Consider the following 24,619-nt stretch of genomic DNA (forward strand, 5'->3'; position numbering starts at 1 on the left):
AAACTTTGGTGCCAGAGGGGAAAAAAGCATCAAATGATAATCTAAAGAATTTAAATTCAAATTCCACAAGGGTAATTTTAAAATTTGAATTCAATTTTTGATATAATAAACTCACTGCACAGAAGAAGGCAAATCTGAAGCCCCATTTTGATATTTGATGGAAAATCTACTTCTAGTGTTTTTAAAAGCAACTGGCATTATTATAACACTATTAAACACTATAGAATTCCCACAGTGGACGCAGGCCATTCAGACCATCAAGTACATGCTAACCCTCTGAATGGCATCCCATCCAAATCATGTAATTGGGCAGCACAGTGGCACAGTGGTTAGCACTGCTGCCTCACAGCACCAGAGACCCGGGTTCAATTCCCGACAGGTGACTGACTGTGTGGAGTTTGCACATTCTCCCCGTGTCTGCGTGGGTTTCCTCCGGGTACTCCGGTTTCCTCCCACAGTCCAAAGATGTGCAGGTCAGGTGAATTGGCCATGCTAAATTGCCCGTAGTGTTAGATAAGGGGTAAATGTAGGGGAATGGGTGGGTTGCGCTTCGGCAGGTCGGTGTGGACTGGTTGGGCCGAAGGGCCTGTTTCCACACTGTAAGTAATCTAATCTAATGTTGTATTTCTCATGGCTAACCTACCTAACCTGCCTAACCTTTCGAATGTGGGAAGAAACCCATGCAGACACAAGGAGAATGTTAAAGCTCCACACAGATGGTCACTTAAGGGTGGAATTGAACACGGGTCCCTGGCACTGTGAGGCTCTGGAAAAAATACTATGCTGCTCTGGAAGGAAATAATATGGAGATGGTGGGGTAGAAATTCTGTGTTGTTCTTCCAATCTAGCATCTTAATTTCATGCAAATAACTTTATGCAACATTTCCAGACGTTCTCTTGATATAATGGCAGGAGATCAGGAAGACCCATGCAAAAGTCTTGACCTATTATTTTGTAAAATGACAAATATTAATGGAAAATTAAGTTGTAATTGAATTTCTGTGTTCAAATTATACTGTCCAGCTTTGATCTCACTTTATGAGGCATATAAAAGCTATTTTTTCCAAGATTTTATATTAAACTTAATATGAAGCCACAAACACTGAGTGCCTTTGTGTTTACATAGCATTATTCCTTTTGGAGATGTTATGTCTAGAATAGTATGACTTACACTTTAAAGCAGAAATTGAGGAATTTACAATATTAAGTAATAAATTGTTGTATTTTGAGTGTTTTCACAGTTCTCAAAAATGCCATTACTGAACATCTGGCTGAATTTAAGAAGGAATAATAAATAGGCAGGATGTTGCAGTATAGTACATTGAAGATTCAGAACATTGTACCAAGTATTGGAACATGGAGCTACAAAAGAGAAAAAATACATGGTAGTCAATCTCCTTGTCCTTAAGTTCTGGGTTTCATCATATAACTCTCTCCATTGCATTTCCAGAAACTGAATATTCTTTTTGAAATAAGAAAATCAAAGCTGCAAGCATTGCTCCAGATTTCATCATTCCATAGCCAAGTATGGCATTCCTTGGTACATCTTTATTATACATCCCAGAATTCTGTGTGCTTCTTTGATAGTCTGAGAATACTGTACTGCTAAAATCCCAAGATCTCTTTCTTGGTCCAATGCCGCAAGTAAATCTCAGTTTTGCACATAATTCATGTTTGTTTCCCGTCTGCCAATCCTGGAATCGTAACATTGTTCAGCATTGTGGAATTTTAATTATTAATTCTGTATAAATCACTAGCCGTGATTTGCCCTCTTCCTAAACAGTCCTCCAGTTATTAAACACAATCTTCTCCACTCAGTGGACTAGAATTTCATACAAGAGACTGAAGATCTTGTCCGTTGGCTAAGGAATCAGCAAGGGGTCTTCCTCACCTTCTTTGGGGAAGGCCTGCCCTATTAAGTGACAGTCAGGCCTTCCCTGTGACCAAGGACTCTGGAGGATGGAAATTTAGCCCCCAAGAGCTACCTGCCAATCAGAAGCCAGCAGTGATCACTGCTACCTGTGTCACCAGAAGGCTAGTGGTAGCTGTCCATCAGAGACTCAAGGTAAGCAAAGGACCCATGCTCAGATTTGTGAAGGCCGGATCAAGATTGCAAGGGGGGTGCCACTGGAAAGGGGGTGGCGGGGGTTAGAAGTAGGAGTAAGGCATGGGTCTCAGAGAAATCACCTGTTCTTTATGCCAGATCCCTTGATCAGGCACTGAGTACGTGACAAAAAGACACCCTCCCCTAAATAACCACTATAAACCTCACCCGAATAAATCCACTGATTCTATGCAGTAAGTTTGAAGATTGGGAGCATTTTCGAATTCAGCAAATAAGATTCAAAATAGCAAAAAAAATATAATATTAATGGAGTGGCACAATGGCTCAATGGTTAGCTCAGGGACCCAAGTTTTATTCCACCCTTGGGTGACTGTCTATTTGGAGTTTGCACATTCCCCATGTGCCTGTGTGGGCTTCCTCTGGATGCTTCGGTTTCCTCCCTCAGTCCAAAGAATGTAGGTTCGGTGGGTCGGCCATGCTAAATTGCCGTCGTGTCCAGGGATATTTAGGTTAGTTGGATAAGGAATAGGGAATGGTTACGGGGATCTTAGCAAGATGGAGGCAGAGTAAGACACAGCAGCCAGAGCTCCTCTGCTCCACCAGTTCTTTTTTCCTGTTTTCTGCCTTTATTTCCTCCTGTCTGTGTATGACTTGGACATGCCCAGAGGGAATGGAGGAGCTGGCGAGCTCCATAGGTGAATCCCAAGTAGAGGCTGGCATAGGGAAGCAGTCTTGGAGCAGGTTTGTTCAGGAAATCAATTCAGGAGATCAGTGCGGTGAAGCAGTCCCAGACTGGTGCGTGGAAATGAGTCCTGGAGACAACTTACCTTGGAGCAGCTGGTAGCTGGTGCGGAGCAGGCTGGAGGCTTGGAACAGAACGGGGAGTGTCGTCTGGCATGGGCGGTCAGATCATGTGTAGAAGTCCCTGCGCTGATCCATTGCAATGTAATGTTTATTTGTAATGTGTTTATCTGACTGAAATGTCTAACCTTTTAACTTTGTCTTATTTGCTAACTTATACTATGAATCGCTGTAAAGTAATGCAACTACTTTTCTTTTTTATTCCTCTTTGTATATCTAAGATTTGTACCTAGTTCCTTTGTTCCTAAGATGGTGCCATGAGAGGCAACGTTGTAAAACTTATAAGTGTACTTCTGTACTTGAGTGCATGTGACAATAAAGGATATTCAACTCTATCCTACATTATTCATGGGGCTATAAATGGGATGCTCTTCAGAGGATCAGTGTGGGCTCAGTAGGCCAAATAGCCTGCTTCCACATTGTAGGGATTCTATGTAACCCTAAATATGAGCTGCAGTTTTCAGACTCTGCATGGTGATTACCCCATCTGCCTACTTAAAGGACTCAGTTGGTATTAAAGTGGGAAGGAGACGTCCGCAGTAAGGTCCCTGCAAAATTAAATACAGCTCCCCCATCAACCCCAACCACCTCAATGATCATTCGATTACTGCCAAGAGAGATCTGCTAATAGGTTAAAGACAAGTTTAGATTAGATTACCTACAGTGTGGAAACAGGCCCTTCGGCCCAATAAGTCCACACCGACCCGCCTAAGCGCAACCCACCCATACCCCTACACTTACCCCTTCACCTAACACTACGGGCAATTTAGCATGGCCAATTCACCTGACCCACACATCTTTGGACTGTGGGAGGAAACCGGAGCACCTGGAGGAAACCCACACAGACACGGGGAGAATGTGCAAACCCCACACAGTCAGTCGCCTGAGACAGGAATTGAACCCAGGTCTCTGGTACTGTGAGGGCAGCAGTGCTAACCACTGTGCCACCGTGCCGCCCACTTGAGCATTGTTGAAGTTGTTATTGTTGTCTACTCTCAATAATATCATGAGTGGTATTTTTAGAATACAAGTTAAATCATGTGCTGTCTCGTCAAGGATTTTTGTCTAATGTGTTTGTATCTGCTGTTGAAAATATTTAGCAGATGTCTGACCTAACTAAAGAATAATTCAGCTGTTGTAGTAGACTAAGATATGTTTTAATCTGTTAGAATCCATTTATAAGGAAGATTCAGGAAAGCAAGATGTGGTGCAGAGCATGTGCTTATTACTCTCAGAAAAAGTATTTTAGGCAGAGATTTGATTTTCTGAATGTAGATGATGCTAATGAACGTGCATTTATTGGACAGCCTAGTTATTCTAAGAAGGTTGTTTTTGAATGTTTCCTTGTAGTGCTTCAGTTCTTGTGATATTATTCCTATAACTGTTGGTCAAGGATTTCAAGGGATTTGACCCAATGGTGAATGATGAACATACAAGGCCGGATTTTTGTGGAGTCTTGGAGACTCTGCTCACCTTTCCAAATGGTGTGCGGGAGTTGATCCTGGGATTTCTATTTCTTATTGTTCCAATTTTGTCAGGAGAAGTAGCCCACAGCCTGCATTCTTGACCCAGACAACTCCACTGTGCAGATAGGCAGCTCCTATTTCCCTGCAATTCTTGTGAAGTGAGATCAGCTTCACCAGGACTCATAATTCTTAGTCTCGATAAGACCTATTTCAAAAGATCTTATCCATGTTTCCCCATCCACACCCAATATCCCTTTGTACCTTCTGTGTTAACCCATTCCCCAACCTGCCTCAACCTCATTTTGCAAACTTATCATTTCCAAGAATGCAGTCTGTAAAACTGCTATAGAAGAATCCCTACAGTGTGGAAACAGGCCCTTTGGCCCAAGATGTCCACAACGACCCCTCCAAAGAGTAACTCACCCAGACCTATTCCCCTACTGCTCTACATTTACCCCAGACTAATACATCTAACCTTCGCACCCCTGAACACTATGGGCAAATTTAACATGGCCAATTCACCTAACCTGCACATCTTTGGATTGTGGGAGGATACTGGACCATCCAGAGGAAACCACATAGACACAGGAGGATGTGCAAACTCCACACAGATAGTCACCCGAGATGGGAATTGAACCTGGGTCCCTGGCATTGTAAGGCAACAATGCTAATCATTGAGCCACCATGCCGCCTCACCTGATAGTAGTCATGACATGTGTGGTTAAAAGCTTAAAAACAGCCATTCATAACTTTCTTGAAAAGCATTGTTGTTATTACAACCCTATAAAACTTCCAACCAATCATTTATTTAAAGCATCAATAACAACACTTATAAGTACCCTTTATTTTATGTAGGTAATATTGAGCTAGCAATAAAGATGATCAAATAAATAAAACTTTCAACTATCATTCAAGCACCTTTTTTCCCTTTTGAACATCTATTTCAACAACAAAAGCTTTTACACAAATTTGTGAAGTGGGAGAAGAGATCAGCTGGGATAATATTAAGAGGCATTGACTTAGCCAATGGTTGGAAGCTCTTGGGATATATTACCATTCCCTGGCTTTATTTCCTGTTGTAATATGTTTGTATAAATGCAAGTTGATATCTCCATCTTTTACAACAGGCAAACTCAAAGAAATGGTAGAGATCTGACAAAATTGAATCTCCATCATTTCCACTGGAATATTGGTTGAAAATAAGCAAACCCCCAGGGATTTTGATGCCTAGAATATTTGCATAGATTGGAATAATCTTGCTTGAAGCTTTGCAGCATTTAATAGATTCAGATCGAAGATTTCTGACATACACTGAGTCGGTGAAGGTCAGGATTACTTCTAACTTGTATGGATAGTTTGAAAGCTTTTGAATCTGGAGTGATAAAAATATGATGTGTGGCACGTATTTGCTGTTGTAAGAACCTTATTACTGCAATGTCCACCAAAATTACAGGGGTGCAACTCTGTTGATGTTTCAGTTTTTAAAACTTTGAGTAGCTTTTCCATGTGGCTCCAGTTTCAATTTTCAATTCCTGTTGAGTTAGTGGAGCAATGCTATGGAATATATAATTGGCCCAAGTTATCCATGTTAAGGGGAGATAACATTGTTCAAGATTTCTTCATTTGATTGCTATTTATCAGTCTCTGATGGTAGTTCATGAAATAATGGTCCAAACAAAAAGCCAATGCGTTCAGCAGAGTTGGGACGATGATATAAAATTAATAGAGGAAAAATAATCAGGTTTTGAAATTCTTATTTTGCCATATTAACTACACTTTCAAACAAAAGGTTATTTTTGCATAATTAAGCCATTAATTAATCTTACATTCACATCACTCTCCATGTAACTTTGACTGGTCCATCAATTCTAATATGTTTCACTTGCTTCTATCTAGCACAATTCAAAATACAAAGCATCTGGTGAAAATTGATCAAGGAGCTTTCAGAAATCTACCACGACTACGATACTTGTGAGAGAATCTAATTTGCATTTAATTCTGAGAAGCATGTTTCATTCATTGCTGTTTATATTTGGTGTACCAACTGTGGTTCATGTGATACTAACTGTAATTTAATCTTCATTTTTGTTTATGTCCTGGTTCACAAAGACAGAAAAACATACATGCAGACAAGGGACGTTATGTGGCTTATGCGGCTTCTCCATATTTTCATCTACAGGAAGCAGAGAGCCTAAAATTGTTCTTTAGGTCTCTGTCCTTCTGTAATAGGCACAACTTCAGCTGACTCTCCGGGGAAGCAGTGTAACTGCTAAGAATAGTCCCTAACATCATTTGCCTGGGAATTTGGCCAATCTCCCACTATAACTTAAGAAAATTGGGAAGATTCATCAGATCCTGATGAAGTGAGGCCAAAGGAGGTTTACAAGAATGATCCTGGAATGAGGAGCTTATCATATGAGGAGTGGTTGAGGACTATGGGTCTGTACTCGATGGAGTTTAGAAGGTTGAGGGGAAATCTCATTGAAACTTATGGAATAATGAGAGGCCTGGATAGACTGGATGTGGAGAAGGTCTTCCCACTAGTCAGAGAGACTAGGACCCGAGGGCACAGTCTTAGGGTGAAGGGATAACCATTTAGAAATGAGATGAGGAGGAATTTGTTAAGCCAGAGAATGGTGGATCTGTGGCACTCGTTGTTGCAGAAGGCTGAGGAGTCCAAGTCATTTAGTGTGTTTAAGACAGAAATATATAGATTCATAATTAGTAAGAGAATCAAGGTTTATGGGGAGAAGGCAGGAGAATGGGGTTGAGAAACATATAATGATGATCAAATGGTGGAGCAAACTCATTGGGTTGAATGGCTTAATTCAGCTCTGGTATCTTATGGTCCTCCAGTCATTTTCGTCAGCCCATCACAAAGTTTGTGTGTCATGAATTATTTTAAAAATTTCCGATCCACAAGTCACTCTTTTGCACAAAGAATGGATTCCTAACGTTGACATCCAAAGTTCTTATCATTCATACCAGTAGCCTTTTGTTCTATAGTTTAGAATTCAATTAAAAGTGGCAATATTTACAGTACCTATTCTACTTGTAGGCTCTTGTATTGCTCACTTTAGCATTTTTATTTCCAAGATACTGTGAAGATAAAAGAATTAGGTTACTAGCTCTTCAATGTTGTTACATTTTACATTAAGGATTGAATTAGCACAGGAAAATTTGGAAATTGCTTGCATTTGTTTAATAGTTTTAGAATAGAAACAAGTCTCTGGGTGCTTTAGGTTGAAAGAAAAAAATATTCTGTGTAAAACAAAAGTCCATTAAGGCATTAATAATGGTTCCCCTTCGAGGGAAAGATAACCTTATCTTAGAAAATAAAGTGTTTTTTCAAACATTGTCCAGCAAAATTTTCTCAAAACCACAAAATACTGGAAGAACGTTTGTTGCTCGTACAATCTTGGGCATTTAAAACCCTTGTCATCACCTAAGTCTCAACTTATCATGCCTACCCTTCAATCCATTTCAACCTTGGTGGTGTTCCCATGCTTGGACCTTCACCTTGGTTTCTTGTGAACAAAATATATTGATAGCCAAAATGACCTAATTTATCCTCTAGCCATTTACAGATTAGCACCCTTTTCTTGACTTTTGAGATAAAATGTACAACATGAGACCATAAGACATAGGAGTGGAAGTAAGGCCATTCGGCCCATCGGGTCCACTCCGCCCTTTAATCATGGCTGATGGGGCATTTCAACTCCACTTACCAACATTCTCCCCGTAGCCCTTAATTCCTTACGACATCAAGAATTTGTCGACCTCGGCCTTGAAGACATTTAGCATCCCGGTCTCCACTGCACTCCGCAGCAATGAATTCCACAGGCCCACCACTCTCTGGCTGAAGAAATGTCTCCGCATTTCTGTTCTGAATTTACCCCCCCTAATTCTAAGGCTGTGGCCACGGGTCCCAGTCTCCTTGCCTAACGGAAACAATTTCTTAGCGTCCACCCTAACATAACAATATAATTCTATGGCAGTGAATGTCACCATTCAGCAAGTTGCATCTGTGCTATCTCTAATTTAATCATTTAGTGCTTTTCACCAAACATAGAATTTCTTCATTTTTAATAGTTATCCTCTCATGTTGTGTATTCATTTTGCACCTTTATTTCTCATGACCTTTTCCACGATCTCTGATAAAGTAAACAAATTCTCCTTCAGTCTTATGGTGATACAACTTAATTTTCGAATTCCTACAGTGTGGAAACAGGCCCTTTGGCCCAGTAAATCCATACCGACTCTCCAAAGAGTAACACAGCCAGACGCATTTCCCTATTACTCTACATTTCCCCCTGACTAATGCACCTAACCTACACATCACTGAACACTATGGGCAATTTAGCATCGCCAATTCACCTTTCCTGCACATCTTTGGCCTGTGGGAGGATACCAGAGCACCCAGAGAAAACCGACACAGACATGGGGAGAAGCTTCATACCGACAGGTGCCCGAGGCTGGAATTGAATGCAGGTCCCAAGCACTGGGAGTCAGCAGTGCTAACCACTGAGCTACTGTGCCGCCCCAGATAATTTATGCATTATCTGAAACACATCAGTATGATGACAACACCCAGCTGCATATCTTCAGCACTTTTCTCAACCTTTCCACTGTCTCTAAATAGATAGACTGGTTATCAACATCTAACACTGAATGACAGAAATTTCCATCATCTAAGCATTGGAGAGAGTGAATTAGTTTTCTTCAGTCCTTGCCACAAATTCCATTCCATAGCCACCTACTATTTCCCTACCTTTGGCAAACAGCTGAGGCTGAATCAGATTATTCACAAACTTGTGTTATCTCTGATCCTCAAGATCTAAACACACATTGGTCCCATCACAAAGACCATCTGTTTCCATTTCTTTAACACTGTTGCCTGGAAATAAAACTATACCAACACACACTTGGTCAGCCTCTAATATTTTACCCCTATAAAATTGAGGTATTGAGATTTTGCTGCACCTGCCCTAAGTAGCCCCAAGTCTTGTTCACCCTTCATCCCTGTGTTCACTGGCATATGGTAGCTTCTTAAGAAATGCACATTGTTTTCAATGCTTTCTATGATCGTGCCCCTTCCTACCTCTGTTATTTCATGTAGCGCCACACCCCTTCAAGATACTTATGTTCACCTGATCCTGGTCTTAATTCCTCCTTCAAGAAATGTTTGTCAAAGCCTGTCTGTTTGAGTAAGCTTTGGTTATTTGCTCTATATTTGCTCGCATGGCTGGTTACAAGTTTTGTTTTCTAATGGTCTTGTGAAAAACCTTGAAACATTTTATTACTTTAAAGGTGATATGTAAATATAATTTGCTTTTGTTTAAATATCACACTTGTTTTCTGTCATAACATCTCCTTATCCATGCCATGATATATTTGGTTTAATTGCAGGTACCTTAAGTTTATCATATGGTACCTTATAAAAATTTTTATTTTATAAGGTACCGTATGAATTCATGTTATTGAGATCTATTGCTATTAATCATTTATATTCTTCAAACAAACTACATAAAGTTAGTCAGTCATGATTTACCTTTTACCAATTCATACTGGTGTCCTAATCAACACATTCCTTTCTGAGTGAGTATTAGATTTGTCCCATATTATGATGCAGCATGACATGCAGTAAAGAAAATTGAGCACTGTGACCAAAGGCTTCTGATATTAGAGGGTGTGAAATAACATAGGGAATAATTGTAAGAACTTACAAAGATCTGAGATAAGAGATGCTGAAGGAACTTAGCTATACTGCCGTGTTCCCTAATACTTTTCATGAGGTCAGCAAGCAGTTTCAAAGAAAATTAGGATCCATGGCTAATAAAGCTATAATGCTGTTGCAAAAACATGTTGTTCTAAGAGAAGAAGTGTTTTGCTTTGTTAAATTTTCTTTTTAATTACTTCTGGACATGATATCAGCTGAACAATATTAATTCCTTCAATGATAAATAGCTAAGTCATTAGAGAGAGGGAAAATAACACTAAACATGAGATATAAAAACTGAGAAAGCTGGAGCAACTCAGCAGGCCTGGCAGCCTCCTGTGGCGAGAGAAAGTTCAGTATGACTCTTCAAAAAGTCATAATCAGACTTCATACAATCCCTACGATGTGAAAGCAAGCCATTCAGCCCATACCAATCCTCCAAAGTGCATCCCACCTAGACCCACCCTATCCCTGTTACCCTGCATATTCCATGGCTAATCCACCTCACCTACGCATTTTGGACTATGGGAGGAAACCGAAGCACCTGGGGGAAACCCACGCAGCTACAGGGGAGAATGTGAAAACTCCACACAGACAGTTACTTGAGGTTGGAATTGAACCTGGGTCCCCGGTGCTCTGAGTCACCATTGCCACCCACAAACTCAAAACATTAACTCTTGTTTCTCTCTCCACAGAGGCTGCCATATCCACTGAGTTTTTAAAGCATTTCCTGTTTCTATTTCAAATTTCCAACATCTGCACTATAATGCTTTTTCTAAACATGAGAAAACCTTCTTAAAGATGGGTGAATTTTAAACAATTCTTGCTGTTACCTTAATTTAGGAATTTCATTAAAGGTATTTCCCATAGCATGTATCTTCTTATATTTTTGTAGATTTGTATTTTTGTAATATTTAAAGGCCACCTAGAAGTTAAAATTAAACCATTTTATTGTACTTTGTGTGGTCATGTGTGTTTTTCTTTTAAATTCCTGCAAGTAATGACATGAATATCAATTCATAATTATTTTCTTAAACCAGGAGCATTTGTAATACTGGAATAGGATTTTTTCCTGATCTGACACACATCCACTCCATTGCATTCAATTTTATTCTGTAAGTATCCTTACAAAGTTACCAATATGCAGTCAGTTTGCTATAGCACGTGTTTCTTCAGCGCTAATCGGCTTTAACGTGATTGAAGAATTTTGACCATTATTTGCAGAATGCGAACTTTCCTTATTGGCTATAGCACAATTTTAGCCCCATTAGTTTAAATGGCATGGCTATTGCGCGATTTTCTTATAACACAAGATCACACAAGAACTGAGCTATCGTGTTATATCAGAACCCGACCGTGATTTAAATGAATCTGCCGGGAGGGAAAGGTGAGATTTCCCCTTGTAAAGTTAAAGAATTTAGCATTGGCAATTATACATTTGAACTCTTCTTTTCAGCATTAAGTAGCCTCCAACCAAATACTGGAAGAATCTGACAGCATCAAGTTCCCTTTGATGTGCTTAACCACCTCAAATTGAGAAGATTCACTAGAGAAAGAGCACTATGTAACCTTCCAATTCTTACACTGGTCACTGGGGTGGTGCTGGAAAAACACCTTTTGACTCTGATCTCCAGCATCTGCAGTCCTCAGTTTCTCCTAGGAGTGTCAGACATCCTATTCACTTGAAAGTTGGCTCTGAGGGAGTTGGATCATAATTAAGCACTTTCCATGTGAAAAAAAAGGTAACTTGGTGACAGGATATCTGTCTCTGTGGAGTTATTTCAGTGGCGACAAGGATGGGATTAATGGTTTAACCATGCAAAAGAGCAAAATAGCTGAAACTCAACTGGGCTTCAAACAGGCGCTACAACTGGATTTATCATTGGGAATGCGACAAGTGGAGCATATGAATTGCAGGGTTTTCCAATGGAAGTGGATATCTTCACCAGTCTGACTGAGCTTGGGGAACACCATTTGGGTGAAGGCAATTGCATAGCCTCACCCAAGACATATCCTGATCAGAGGAACTTTAGGTCAGCCCACAGCAAAGCCTGAAAACAAAGCCAAGCCTCAGACAAACGTGAAAATTTTCTTCAGTAAAGCCAGCAAAGTGGCCAGCAAAGCCATTGTTGTTGCTGCCGGTATGTGGACTTGAGACAGCAGAAGAGTCCGACTACAATTAAACTGAATAAGAGAATGCATAGGCCGGTATCTAGGAGAGTGCACACCCTGGAAAGCCCACCGCCATCTGGTGTGGAACAGTTAAATTGCTTAGCAACATCCAATCAGAACTAATCAAACTAAATGTCTGGTTAAATGGTCACCCGGTTCTAATGGAGGTTGATAGCAGCACTGTCATTTCAGTGATTGCAGAACCAGTCTTTAGCAAAACGTGCACGGGACTCCAACCTTCAGGTTTGCTCAAGACCTCGGCTAGGCTAAGAACCTATATCGGGGAACCTTTACAGATTTAGGATACAACTTCATTTCCGGTCTCTTATGAGAAGCCGGCGGACCAGTTACCACTGAATGTAATAAAAGGCTTGGGCCTTGCTTGATGGGGTGACATTGTTGGAGAAACATTCACCTAGATTGATTAGATTACCTACAGTGTGGAAACAAGCCATTTGGCCCAACAAGTCCACACTGAGCCTCTGAAGAGTAATCCACCCAGACTCATTCCCCTACCCTATATTTACCCTGACTAATGCATCTAGCTCTATGGACAATTTAGCACATCTAACCCACCTGACCTGCACATCTTTGGATTGTGGGAGAAAACATGGGGAGGAAGTGCAAACTCCACACAGACAGTCACCTGAGGTTAGAATTGAACCTGGGTCCCTGGCACTGTGAGGCTGTAGTGCTGCCCTTAACATTTTTCCATTAGGACTTCACTCAGGTAGCCATTTTCTAACTAAATGCTCAGAATCTTTTTGGTAAGGTCAAGGGACCATCAAAGCAGGAAAGACCACCTTGCATGTTGACCAAGAAGCAATTCACGATTCTGCAAGGCCTGCCCAGTGCCATTTGCTTTACAGACAAAAGTAAAGGCAGAAATCAGAAGGCTGGAAAGCGAAGGAATAATCAAACCAGTCAAGTTTGCAGATTGAGCAGGGCCAGTTATACTGATTGTGAAGCCCAATGGGTCAGTTCGCCATTGTGGGGATTTTAAGTAAACAGTAAACTGCTTCTTACAGCTGGATAAATACTCAATCCTTCACATAGAGGATTTATACGCAAAACTGGTGGGGGGCGGGGGATGTTGTCCTTCATGAAACTGGACATGAGTCATGCATACCTGCAATTGCAGTTAGATGGGTATGCGACAATTAATCCCCATTAGGGTTTCTACCAATATGTAAGACTGCCATTTGGGGTATCATCAGCCTGTGCAAATTTTCAGCAAATAATGGAGAACATTTGACAAGGTCTACCCCAGGTCGCCATTTATCTAAGTTATGTGCTAATAACAAGGAAACTAATAAGGAGTACTTAGAGAACTTAGACATTTCTATCAGACAGGCACATGCCTTAGAAGTGAAAAATGTGTGTTCCAGGCACCCCAAGTAACCTACTTGGGCTGCAGAGTTGACAAGACTAGGTTACACCCAGTGGAAAATGAAGTAAGGATGATCAAAGGTGCCCTGGTACCCTGTAAAGGAGCTGGTGAATTATTACAGAAAGTTCAGACATAACATCGCCTGAAACAGTATCAAGAACGCCAGTGCCGAACACACGATTCCACTAAGCAAAAGAAACAGTTTGTTTACGGGGATGAAGTTTGGTGTAGGAACCAGAGAGTGTCCCTGAATTGGTAAGAGGCATGGTCAATGCAAGGTCAGATTGGTGACACATAAAGATCAGGTAGGTGACGTTCCTGAACATAAACGTGGACCATATGAAGGCTGATATCTCGCAAATGGTGCGGAGCAAAATTTGCCCAGCTCCTTGACAGCTTTTTCTGACTGTTCCATAACCCATGGGTTCTCCTTCTCTGTCAAACATTAAAGATACCTTAGAATCTGAGATGGTCACAGTGAGTGTTGCAGCCTCAACACCTTTTCTGCCTCAAGAAGAGAATGAATATCTTCCAAGATAGCGAGAAGTGAGCTATGGTGCATTTCATGCCACCTGTACCCAAGGCAGATTTGGAGAAACTATAAGAAAAAGAACCAACCTATGTCTGCAGACTGAGAGAGGAAGAAATGTAGTGATGTAACAAGGTCAGCTAGGTGGACCTCATAGAATATGAGTACCCTGATTGGGGCTGTTAATCTTGTACAATCTAGGAGCCCTGACTGACAGATATAAACAGGAAGGTCAGAGGTTCTGTTCACTCTGAGAGCTTGTTCTGGCAGAGCTAGATCAGTGTCAAAAACTCTCCACGTGTAAATAAAGGGTGACAACAGTGACAGGATATCAGCCACTGTGGAGTTATTTCAAATGGTTTAATGGGTGTTTTCAGAATCAACCACATTCATATGTGTCTGAAGTCACACCAAGTCCCCAGAACAAGCATTGGCATTCTTAGTCTGCCCTACTTGGCAGCAGACAGTCTTTCTGAAGATGTTGGAGAAGTGGAAGATGGCATTATCATAACTGGAGGACCTGGTGGAGGGGGTGGTACTGAGGAAGATCAGCAGAGGAGTCCACAACACTAAACTAGGTGAGCTTACTTCAAGGTGGCCTCTCAGGTCCGTGAAGATCCCAAGATGCAGAGGAACAGCCAACAGTGCCCACGGAAGGTCGATGACCTACTCTGCTCTGCCAGCTATGTGTCAGACACTACCCTTTGTTTTCTCACACCCTACTTCTGCCACAGCACCCACGTTCTGCCACAGCTCATACTCTGCATCTCTCACTATTATCTGCAACATTCTCCCTCATTTGTTCTCAGCACACTCCAGTATTCCAGACCATTTATCATTTGGTCTCCGCACACCCACTCGCTTGATCAGGGCACCTCGTCACCTAATGATGACTTGCACAAGCAACAACAGATATGCTATCTACATTTATCTCATTCAAACCCTTTCTTTCTGTCATTAGAGGAGAAGACAGCACTCAATAGGGCAGAAAGACCCAGATGGGTGAATGGATTCTAGACATCAGAGTCCTCACTCCATCTGAGAAAGCCCTGGCCCTCTCAGGAAAAGACTAAGACCACTCCTGCGGGCTTGCAAAGACATCCAAGTAAGTGCATGTTGCATTCCACTGCAACTATCACATTAGCCCCACTGTCAGTGACAGTCACTGCGCACCACTTCTAACCATTGGTCATGCCACCTTCTTTCTCTTGTTTCTTGCAGTTATCAGTGGGATGTCCATACCTTGGTGGAGAAATGTCCTGTTTTACTAGAAACCTCTCCTCAACCTTCTGCACCACTGACCTGTGCAGACACTTTGGTGAGAAGCTTAAAATGTGAGAGACCACAATCTAGTGAACACCCAACATGCAACAGTCCTTTCGCTGGTCAAGGAAAAAACACCCTTGGCTTGCTAGCATGTAGAGGACTGCAGGAGATCTGCTCAGCCCTACATAGGTGTTGACAACCAAGGACTTCATTCAAATGCACAGGGGGAGGCAGGAGGGTCAGAATGGTATGTAAGACATAATGGTCCTCATAGCCCAGAGGTTGCAGGAGTGCAGCTATGCTATGGGGACCCAGGTGCTTCAAGCAAGGGGTCATCTGGTTGCCTCCATGGATGGGTTGCTGATTGCCATGGAGAGCAAAGTCCAGCACCCTCAAGGTCAGCTGGACAGGCACACCCACTTGTACTCCATTGCCCCTCAGGATTGAAGGCATAGGGACAGGGAAAATGGTGAGCATTCCATGGTGGTCCTTCCTTGCAAAGAGATAAGGCAATGTCTGGGGGCAGCTGGCCCCAGGAGGAACCACACACAGGCCTCCACACAAGAAACTCCAGAGAGAGCTGCGCCTTCACCATGCCTCTTCCTGCTCCCTCAACTGGCAGGAAGACCCTCCAGCATACCATAACTATCTAGACACAAATGGCACGGGATGCCCAAACAAACCTCCAGGGCCAATGGACTACGATGCCACGCAGACTCACTCCACTCCAACTTTGGAACCTGGACAAAACCAAGATTATCTGGGAGGGAACGAAAGATAAAAACCTTTTGAGTGCACTTTGGTGCCACATGGTGACATTACACTCTATATAAAGTATCACATTTGTATAAATATGCTTCATTTTGCAGTACATTTGTTTGTTTGATTCCCTGTGTAAATGCAAATGCTGTGTTAGCATGATACCCAACTTCATGTCCAGACAGGCTATACCATGGCATTATGCCCATGTTGGAATCCTACTGCAGCATGTGGAAACAATATGAATAGGCTGTATTTAGGGCAATGTGTTCTACTGACATTATTGCCCTTCATGTAAATACATTCTATTAGTTCCTTGGTCTCTACGACCAAATGTATTGGTGTAAATGAAGTGGTCAGCAATGTCTGGGGCAGGGAAGTTTTGAGTACACCAAGAGACAATGCACCAAGGTGGCTGAGTTTCAGCTGTCTATGCCTTGTCTAATGCACGGGTTTATGTGCAGTGTTTCCTCTGAAGGTCCCTTACATTATTGGGTCTGGTAGACCCCTCTCCCAGAGGTCAAGACACTTACCCTGCCCACTCTGGGTGTGGTTGCAACCATTTTCTTCCCTGATATATACTTTCGATATCCAGCATGATGGAAGGTGACAGTGATTCCTTTTTGGCCAGTGGCTTTAAGCCTTCACCACTGTGTTGGTGAGGTATTGAATATCTGGATCCCCTTCCTGAAAGCTCTTCCCATAAATCTCATTGGCTTCGCTCTCTCTGGGGTCCCCACCTTCACTGTCGCTGAGTCAAAATCCTGGAATTCCCTTCCTAATGACATGGACTGCAGTGGTTTGAGAAGGCAGCTTGCCACCACCTTCTCAAGGGCAACTAGGGATGCGGAGTAAATGTTAGGCAGCTAGCGACTCCCATGTCCCACAAAACAATAGAAAAAAACCCAAGTGTCGACATGAGCCTCTGGCTACCCACCTTTTCCACTGCCTTGCCTCTATCCCAGCCCCTGGCACATGAGGTGACCATTGCCAGTTGTGGTTCTACAATGACCTCTCTTAAAGCCAGGGTACTCCTGACTTCCTCCTACCACATTACCTCATTCTTATGCACACTATCCTACTCATTACCCTGCACAGTATCAGAGGCTGCCCTTGGCTTACATCAGCCAGAACCTTGACTGATAATTGCATCAGTGGTCTTTGATGAGGACCACTCCCCTAAGACATTGATACATGGCTACTTGCTTGTTGTACATGCAGTGTCATTGCTACATAATCTGCCGGCACATGGTGCAGGGGTGAAATTGATGTGCCATACTGCAATGCAGTGAGATATCCATACACTCCATACACTCTTGTCTAAAGACTTTTGCCTTGAAAGGCAAGTTGTTTGGTCATGTGACTGCACTAATTGGCACAGCATGGCAAGACAAAACATGGATGCTGAGAGAGTGCAGGTGGATGCTAAGTGAGAGAGCGTGAAGAGAGCAAGCAATAGTCTCGAGTTATGGCTTGTCCAAACTTGATGCCTATCCTTGCCTTAACCTTTCAATGTTAAATGATGCTGGTGTGTCTACTTCTTGAGCATCCACAAGGGAATCAGAAAGGATTCTTGAGGATCGTGGCAAATGTCAGTTGTCAATGTCTGTGAACAAGGGGTATGTGTGGCTATATTGTTCCTGAGACGTTTAGTGCTGACTAATATGGAGATTCCTTGCAGCCAGCAGTGAGCTGACGTCATCATATACGTGCTCTGACATCGATGTCGAGAAACTTAACATCTACTTTGTTTGGTGCATTTGATAAAACAGGAATATGAATATTAGCCTTAGGGGCTTTCATCCTCCTTAATTAGCAATTCGCTGCTGTCTATTGAGAACCCCCACTCAGTGTTTGGTGGAAGCATAAAAAATGATGTGAGATGGATCCAATGTTAAGGTGGAACTTGTCCGCTTTCTCAAATTATTCTGCCACATTTTTCTCAATAGCTCAGGTCATTCAGACCCCTGTAGGATTCTGCCCATGGTCACTATTACTGATACTAGCTTTTTCATTCTAAATTGATTTTAATTAATTTTAGGTGCAGTGTGGGATTTGAAATTGTCCCTCAGGAATCATCAGTCTGAGAGACTCTAGCCGAGTAGGTCAATAACATAACCACAACGGCAGATTTATTTTGCCAATTTAAAGCCAAAATATGGCCAGTTTTGTGCCGAAGATCGATTTCAACAGAAACAAAACAATTTAATTTCATTTACTTTAGAAAAAGTACAATTTCATGAACCTGGGCGGGATCCAAGGCAAGATTCAAAACATAATCCCAATGATGAAGAAAGATCCTAATTTTTGTTCCTAGATTTTACCACAGAAGGAGAAAAAGTCCTGGCTCTATCATTCAGATATTTAACAATGGCTGTCTGAACTTTCCATTTTCTGTGAATGGCAAGTGCAGGCTGGATATTAAGAAAGGGCAGCTGATCTGGAAAACTGGAAGAGGATGCCCAGTGCATAGGCAAGATGGGTGAAAAACCTGCCTAAGTTCAAAGTTCAAGAATAAGAATTAACACATAGCCCAGCCTCTTCCCTCTCACTGTATACTCCATCCTTTGCCAAATGATACCAACTAGTGGCCTGTACCTGACCCTCACTGCCCCCCACACCCCCCATGCCACTTACAGCCCTGTACTTATCCCTGGCCCCTATAGTCCTGATGGCAACTTAGTAATCCAGTAATTATAGACCGGTGAGCCTGACGTCAGTGGTAGGGAAGCTGCTGGAGAAGACACTGAGGTTTAGGATCTATTTACATTTAGAAGAAAATGGGCTTATCAGTGATAGGCAATATGGTTTTGTGCAGGGAAGGTCATGTATTACCAACTTAATAGAATTCTTTGAGGAAGTGGCAAAGGTGATTGATAAGGGAAGGGCTGTAGATATCATATACATGGTCTTCAGTAAGGCATTTGATAAGGTTCCTCATGGTAGGCTGATGGAGAAAGTGAAGTCGCATGGGGTCCAGGATGTACTAGCTAGATGGTTAGAGAACTGGCTGGGCAGCAGGAGACAGAGATTAGGTGTGGAAGGGAGTTTCTCAAAATGGAGAACTATGATCAGTGGCGTCCCATAGGCATCCGTGTTGGGACTCCTGTTGTTTGTGATATACATAAATGATCTAGAGGAAGGTATAAGTGGTCTTATTAGCAAGTTTGCAGATGACACTAAGATTGGTGGAGTAGCAGATAGTGAAGAGCATTGTCAGTGAATGCAGCAGAATATAGATAGATTGGACAGTTGGGCAGAGAAATGGCAGATGGAGTTCAATCTGGGCAAATATGATGTGATGCATTTTGGAATATCCAATTCAAGAGCGAACTATATGGCAACTGGAAAAGCCCTGAGGAAAATTGATGTACAGAGAGATCTGGGTGTTCAGGTCCATTGTACCCTGAGGTGGCAATGCCGGTTGGTAGAGAGGTCAAGAAGGCATAAGGCATTCATTGGACAGGGTATTGTGTAAAAGAGTTGGTAGGTTATGTTACAGTTGTATAGGACTTTGGTTTGGCCACATTTGGAACACTGTGTACAATTCTGGTCGCCACATTACCGAAAGGATGTGGATATTTTGGAGAGAGTGCAGAGGGGGTTCACCAGGATGTTGCCTGATATGGATGGGCTATCTATGAAGATAGGTTGAGTTGATTAGGATTATTTTAATTAGAAAGATGGAGGTGTACAGAATCATAAGAGGTATAGATAGGGTGGATAGCAAGAAGCTTTTTCCCAGAGTGGGGACTCGATTACTACGGGTCATGAGTTCAAGGTGTGATGGGAAAGGTTTAAGGGAGATATGTGTAGAAGGTTCTTTCCACAGAGGGTGGTGTGTGTGCCTGGAACGCGTTGCCAGCGGAAATGATAGAGGCGGTCACGGTAGCATAATTTAAGAAGTATCAAGACGGATACATGACTGGGCAGGGAGCAGAGAGATGCAGATCCTTAGAAAATAGGCAACTAGTTTAGATTGAGGATCTGGATTGTTGCAGGCTTAGAGGGCTGAAGGGTCTGTTCCTGTGCTGTAATTTTCTTTGTTCTGTTGTTCTGACACATATTCACAAGCAGCACAAGATGCAAAAAGCACATTCAGAGCTTAATAGCACAGTTCCATAAATATGCAGATGTTGTTTTGTGGATATTGTTGCTCGATTTCCTGAATTTCCTACTTAGCATCATTAGGAGAGCACCATCAGTGCAATGATTCGGTTCAAGATCACTGTTCACATCAACCTCTCAGATAATAGGAATAGACATTATGTGTTCGTGCGAACTATATCCAGGGAATGAACTACTATAATAAAAGAGTGAAATAGTGAAGCAGGCATCATAAATTAGACAATAATGATCTTGTTAAATGTAACTATGTTGTTAAGTGTTGAAATATGCACCAGAAAGCCTCATTAGTCAAGTTCCCTGCTATATATTAACTGTGCATCCAGCATACACATTGAAACTAGTGTGCATATAATTTTCAACTACTAGCTGCTTGCATCTTATCAGACAAATAGACAAACAGTAGTTGAAAATGCAGTGGTTGAGAGCAAGGAAGCACTTCGCCCTACATCACAACCCAAGAGTTGTTCAATGCAATTTTTGGGCAATCTTGTAATCTGCAAGCAGCCCACCTGCCTGAGACAGGCGACATGGTATTTGAACATGCAAAACTGGGTCATTGTGGTATGGCTCCCTACAGATCTCCAAATGCAAACAGCTGGGGCATAGGCTAAATACATTCTGCCAACTCGTACCAGGCACCAAACCGACAGTATAAAAAATGGTCCTTTGAAAGACTGCTGGAAGCTGCAAGGGAGGCTTTTGATTTCTTTTCATATGCCCCGGAGGAATTGGCATTGACCTTTGTGTTCCCAAAAAATACCCTCCAACATGCTGTTGGCCTATTCAAAAGCATTCTCCAAGATCATACCCTTTCTTGCAATCCCCTGCCTGCCCTTCACCTTCTTCACTGACTCAACAGATTTTGCCAATTTCCTAAAGCGGTCAGTGAGAATTCTGGAGCTTATTGGAGACATCACAAAGAGACTCGGGCATTAAACCTATACAAGCTGCTCAAGGAAAATCTGCTTTATCAACCTAATGCCTCTTTGAGCCATAGACAACTGCTGTTAGATGCTAAAAGTCAATTTTTTGATTATATTTTCTCAGTGATTTACACTGCTCACATGAACTTACGGCAATCACAGGAAAATGGATACTTTTCACCACCAGTTTCAATGTTTGCATACTCAATAGTGCTGGCACCACAGTGAGCCTATTGAAAGGCTTTTGCCCAAAACGTCGATTTTGCTGCTCCTCGGATGCTGCCTGAACTGCTGTGCTCTTCCAGCATGACTAATCCAGAACCACAGTGAGCAGATGAACTACCAGGAAACTTCTATGCAATTTTTAAAAAAATTGCAGTTGCCATTATGCTATTCAGCAACAGTCTGGTGAACATGCAGGTAAAAGATGAAGAGTGCTTGGCTGCTTCACTTACCATGCTTATCGGATTTTTGTATGGTTTTGCAATTTGCTTATGTACTTGGACAGAATTACAAATAGCAAGTACTGTCTGTGCCAACAGAGCAGAAAGGCAGAGCACCAAATCGTGCATTCACAAATTCAGTGATTCAGAATCTGTAAATCCTTCTGTTGGGAATTAAAGACAGATGTATAAATCCGTGGATGTTGCTGTTATCGCTTTACTCTGAATTCTCATTTATAAGAACAAGTTGTGCTATAACATTCACTGCAGGAGAGCCAGCCAGAGGGGCCTTTTTCAAATCATCAGTATCTCCATCTTTGAGAAAAGAGCTAATTAGCTTATTGGGACAGTGTCCACAGATCTTGTTGAGTGAAGTTGAAAGATCTGTGGTACCAGCTAATTAACTTAGCAAGCACTTCTTGTCACCCTGGAAACCCTGTGAAGCTGCAATCTTCCACTCTTTTCTCTTTCTTATTCTAAAACAGGGTGATGTACATGTATTCTGAGTTTTCACATTCTTCCTATAACTCCTCTGTAAGATCAGAGGATACTGGAACAGGGAGATGATGCATACTGAGGACCCAGCTGCATGATGCTGTCACTCTCAGGACATCCAGGACAATTCATTTATTACTATTCCAACTTAATATGAATTGGGACCATTGCAAGGGCGTAATATGTTGCAGATTACTGGATTTTAAATGATGCTTAACACAGAGACGCAGTTACTATAAAAAAAAGAGATCAAATCCCAACACTGTAGTTTGAGATTGTGCATTAAATTCTTGAAAATCTGGAAATAAAAACTGGTATCAGTAAAAGTGACTGTGATCCTATAAGATTGCCATAAAATTAAACAAGATTAAAAAAACATCCTTACATGAAGAAAAAAGTGAGGACTGCAGATGCTGGAGATGAGAGCTGAAAATCTGTTGCTGGAAAAGCGCTGCAGGTCAGGCAGCATCCAAGGAGCAGGAGAGTCGACGTTTCGGGCATGAGCCCTTCTTCAGGAATTCCTGCCTGACCTGCTGTGCTTTTCTAGCAACACATTTTTGGCTTACATGAAGGAAACCCAATGCTGTTAGCCAGGCCCACATAAACCTGCAGCTGACATGGCTAATTAAGCCATTCAGTTAAATCAGACTGAAACATGTCAAGAAAAATAACCAACGCCTCATTCGCAGAAACGAGAGATGAGCAATAAATGCTGGAATTATCAGCAATAGCCACCTCTCAATAACTAATAAAGCAAGGGCCTGACTAATTTCATCAAGTTGTTGGATTCACAAGTTTCTGTGCTGTACATGGTGTGAGCAGCGTGTGTCTGTATTGGGGTGGAGGTGGTGGGGGGAATTGCTGCTGCTGGTCGTGGTGATGGCCATAATTCACCTCCCAGGACCTACAAGAATCAAAGTGGTTGCACTCCATTAATGAACATCTGGTCATTGATATTCAACACCAAATCTTATTGGCCATTCTCTCTATTTCAGGCAGTTGTCAATTTGCTTTGATTCTAAGAGAATTATTTATGACATTCTTGTTTCAAAATGATAAAAAAAAACTGCAAAGTGACTTCCAGGGAACTGGGTATTCAGAATACATTCAGTTAAGCACCTGAATTTGCCTTTATATGAAGGTTCCTGTTCATGCGACTCAAAGCTTTTTCCTATGTTGATTTTGCCACGACTTCTGTTTCTTCATTCTTTATTGAGTAGAGCCTACTCTCGATCGTCAGTAAAGTGATGGAAGGTCTCATCAACAGTGCTACCATTTGACTAAATGTAGCATCAAGAAGCACTCCAGCAAAACTGGAAGCAATGGGAATTAGACAGAAAATTCTCCACTGGTTGGAGCCTTACTTGGCACGTAGGAAGATTTTTGTGGTTGTTGGAGGTCAGTCATCTCAGCTCCAGGACATCCCTATGGGATTTACTCAGGGTAATGTCCTCAGCTCATCTGTCTTCAGCTGCTTCATCAATGACCTTCCCTTCCTCATAATGTCAGAAGTGAGGGTGTTTGCTGACGATAGCACAATGTTCAGCACCATTCGTACTTCTCAGAAGACTGAAGCAGTCTGTGTTCAAATGCAAAGAGATCTGAACAATATCCAGTTTGGATTGAACAGTGGCAAGTAGCATTCATGCCACATAAATGACAATAAAGACAATCTTATCACCATCATTGTTACCATCACTGAATCCCCCATTATCAACATCCCAGGGTTACCATTGACTACAAATTCGCCTGGACTCATTATATAAATACAGTGGCTACAAGAGCAGGGTAAGAACACTGCAGTGAGTACCTCACCTCAACTCTTGAAGTTCTGTCCACCAGCTAAAATGTGCAAGTCAGGAATGTGATGGAATTCTCTCCACTTGCCTGGATGAATGCAGCTCCAACAACACTCATGAAGACAGAGACACCCAGGACAAAGCAGCTTGCTTGATTGGCACCACATCTACAAACATCCATTCACTCCACCACTGACAGTCAGTAGCAGCAATGTGCATTATGTACAAGATGCTTTACAGAAATTACAAAAACAAAAATCCTTTGGCAGCACCTTCCAAACTTATGACTACTTCCACCTAGAAGGATAAGGGCAATAGATACATGAGAACACCACCACCCACAAGCTCCCTTGCAAGCCTTTCACCATCCTGACTTGGAAATATATCACCCTCCTTTGGTGGCATTGGGTCAAAGTCCTGGAAGTCCCTCCCTAAGGGCAATGTGGATCTATCTATGTACAGTGCAGGAAATGCAGCAGTTCAAAAAGGCAGCTCATCACCACCTTCACAAGGACAACTAGGACCGACAAAGCTGGCCAGCCAGCCAGTGATGCTCACATCCCAGAAGTAGATAAACAAAAAAAAACTTAATTACATTCCTAAA

At 42.0% G+C, this 24,619-nt stretch overlaps 1 protein-coding gene across 1 annotated transcript in view; it reads left to right on the forward strand.

Moving 5' to 3' along the window:
- Positions 1-15,729: 15,729 nt before the first annotated feature.
- LOC132819388 (lutropin-choriogonadotropic hormone receptor-like) overlaps positions 15,730-24,619 on the forward strand; it is a 43,556-nt gene continuing 34,666 nt past the window's right edge. The window contains exons 1-2 of the mRNA XM_060830872.1: positions 15,730-15,865; positions 21,403-21,502. Coding sequence (XP_060686855.1) covers positions 15,730-15,865; positions 21,403-21,502 — 236 coding nt within the window. The remainder of the gene's footprint in view (positions 15,866-21,402; positions 21,503-24,619) is intronic.

Source organism: Hemiscyllium ocellatum, chromosome 10 (assembly GCF_020745735.1).
Source record: "Hemiscyllium ocellatum isolate sHemOce1 chromosome 10, sHemOce1.pat.X.cur, whole genome shotgun sequence".
In the NCBI taxonomy this organism is placed as follows: Eukaryota; Metazoa; Chordata; class Chondrichthyes; order Orectolobiformes; family Hemiscylliidae; genus Hemiscyllium; species Hemiscyllium ocellatum.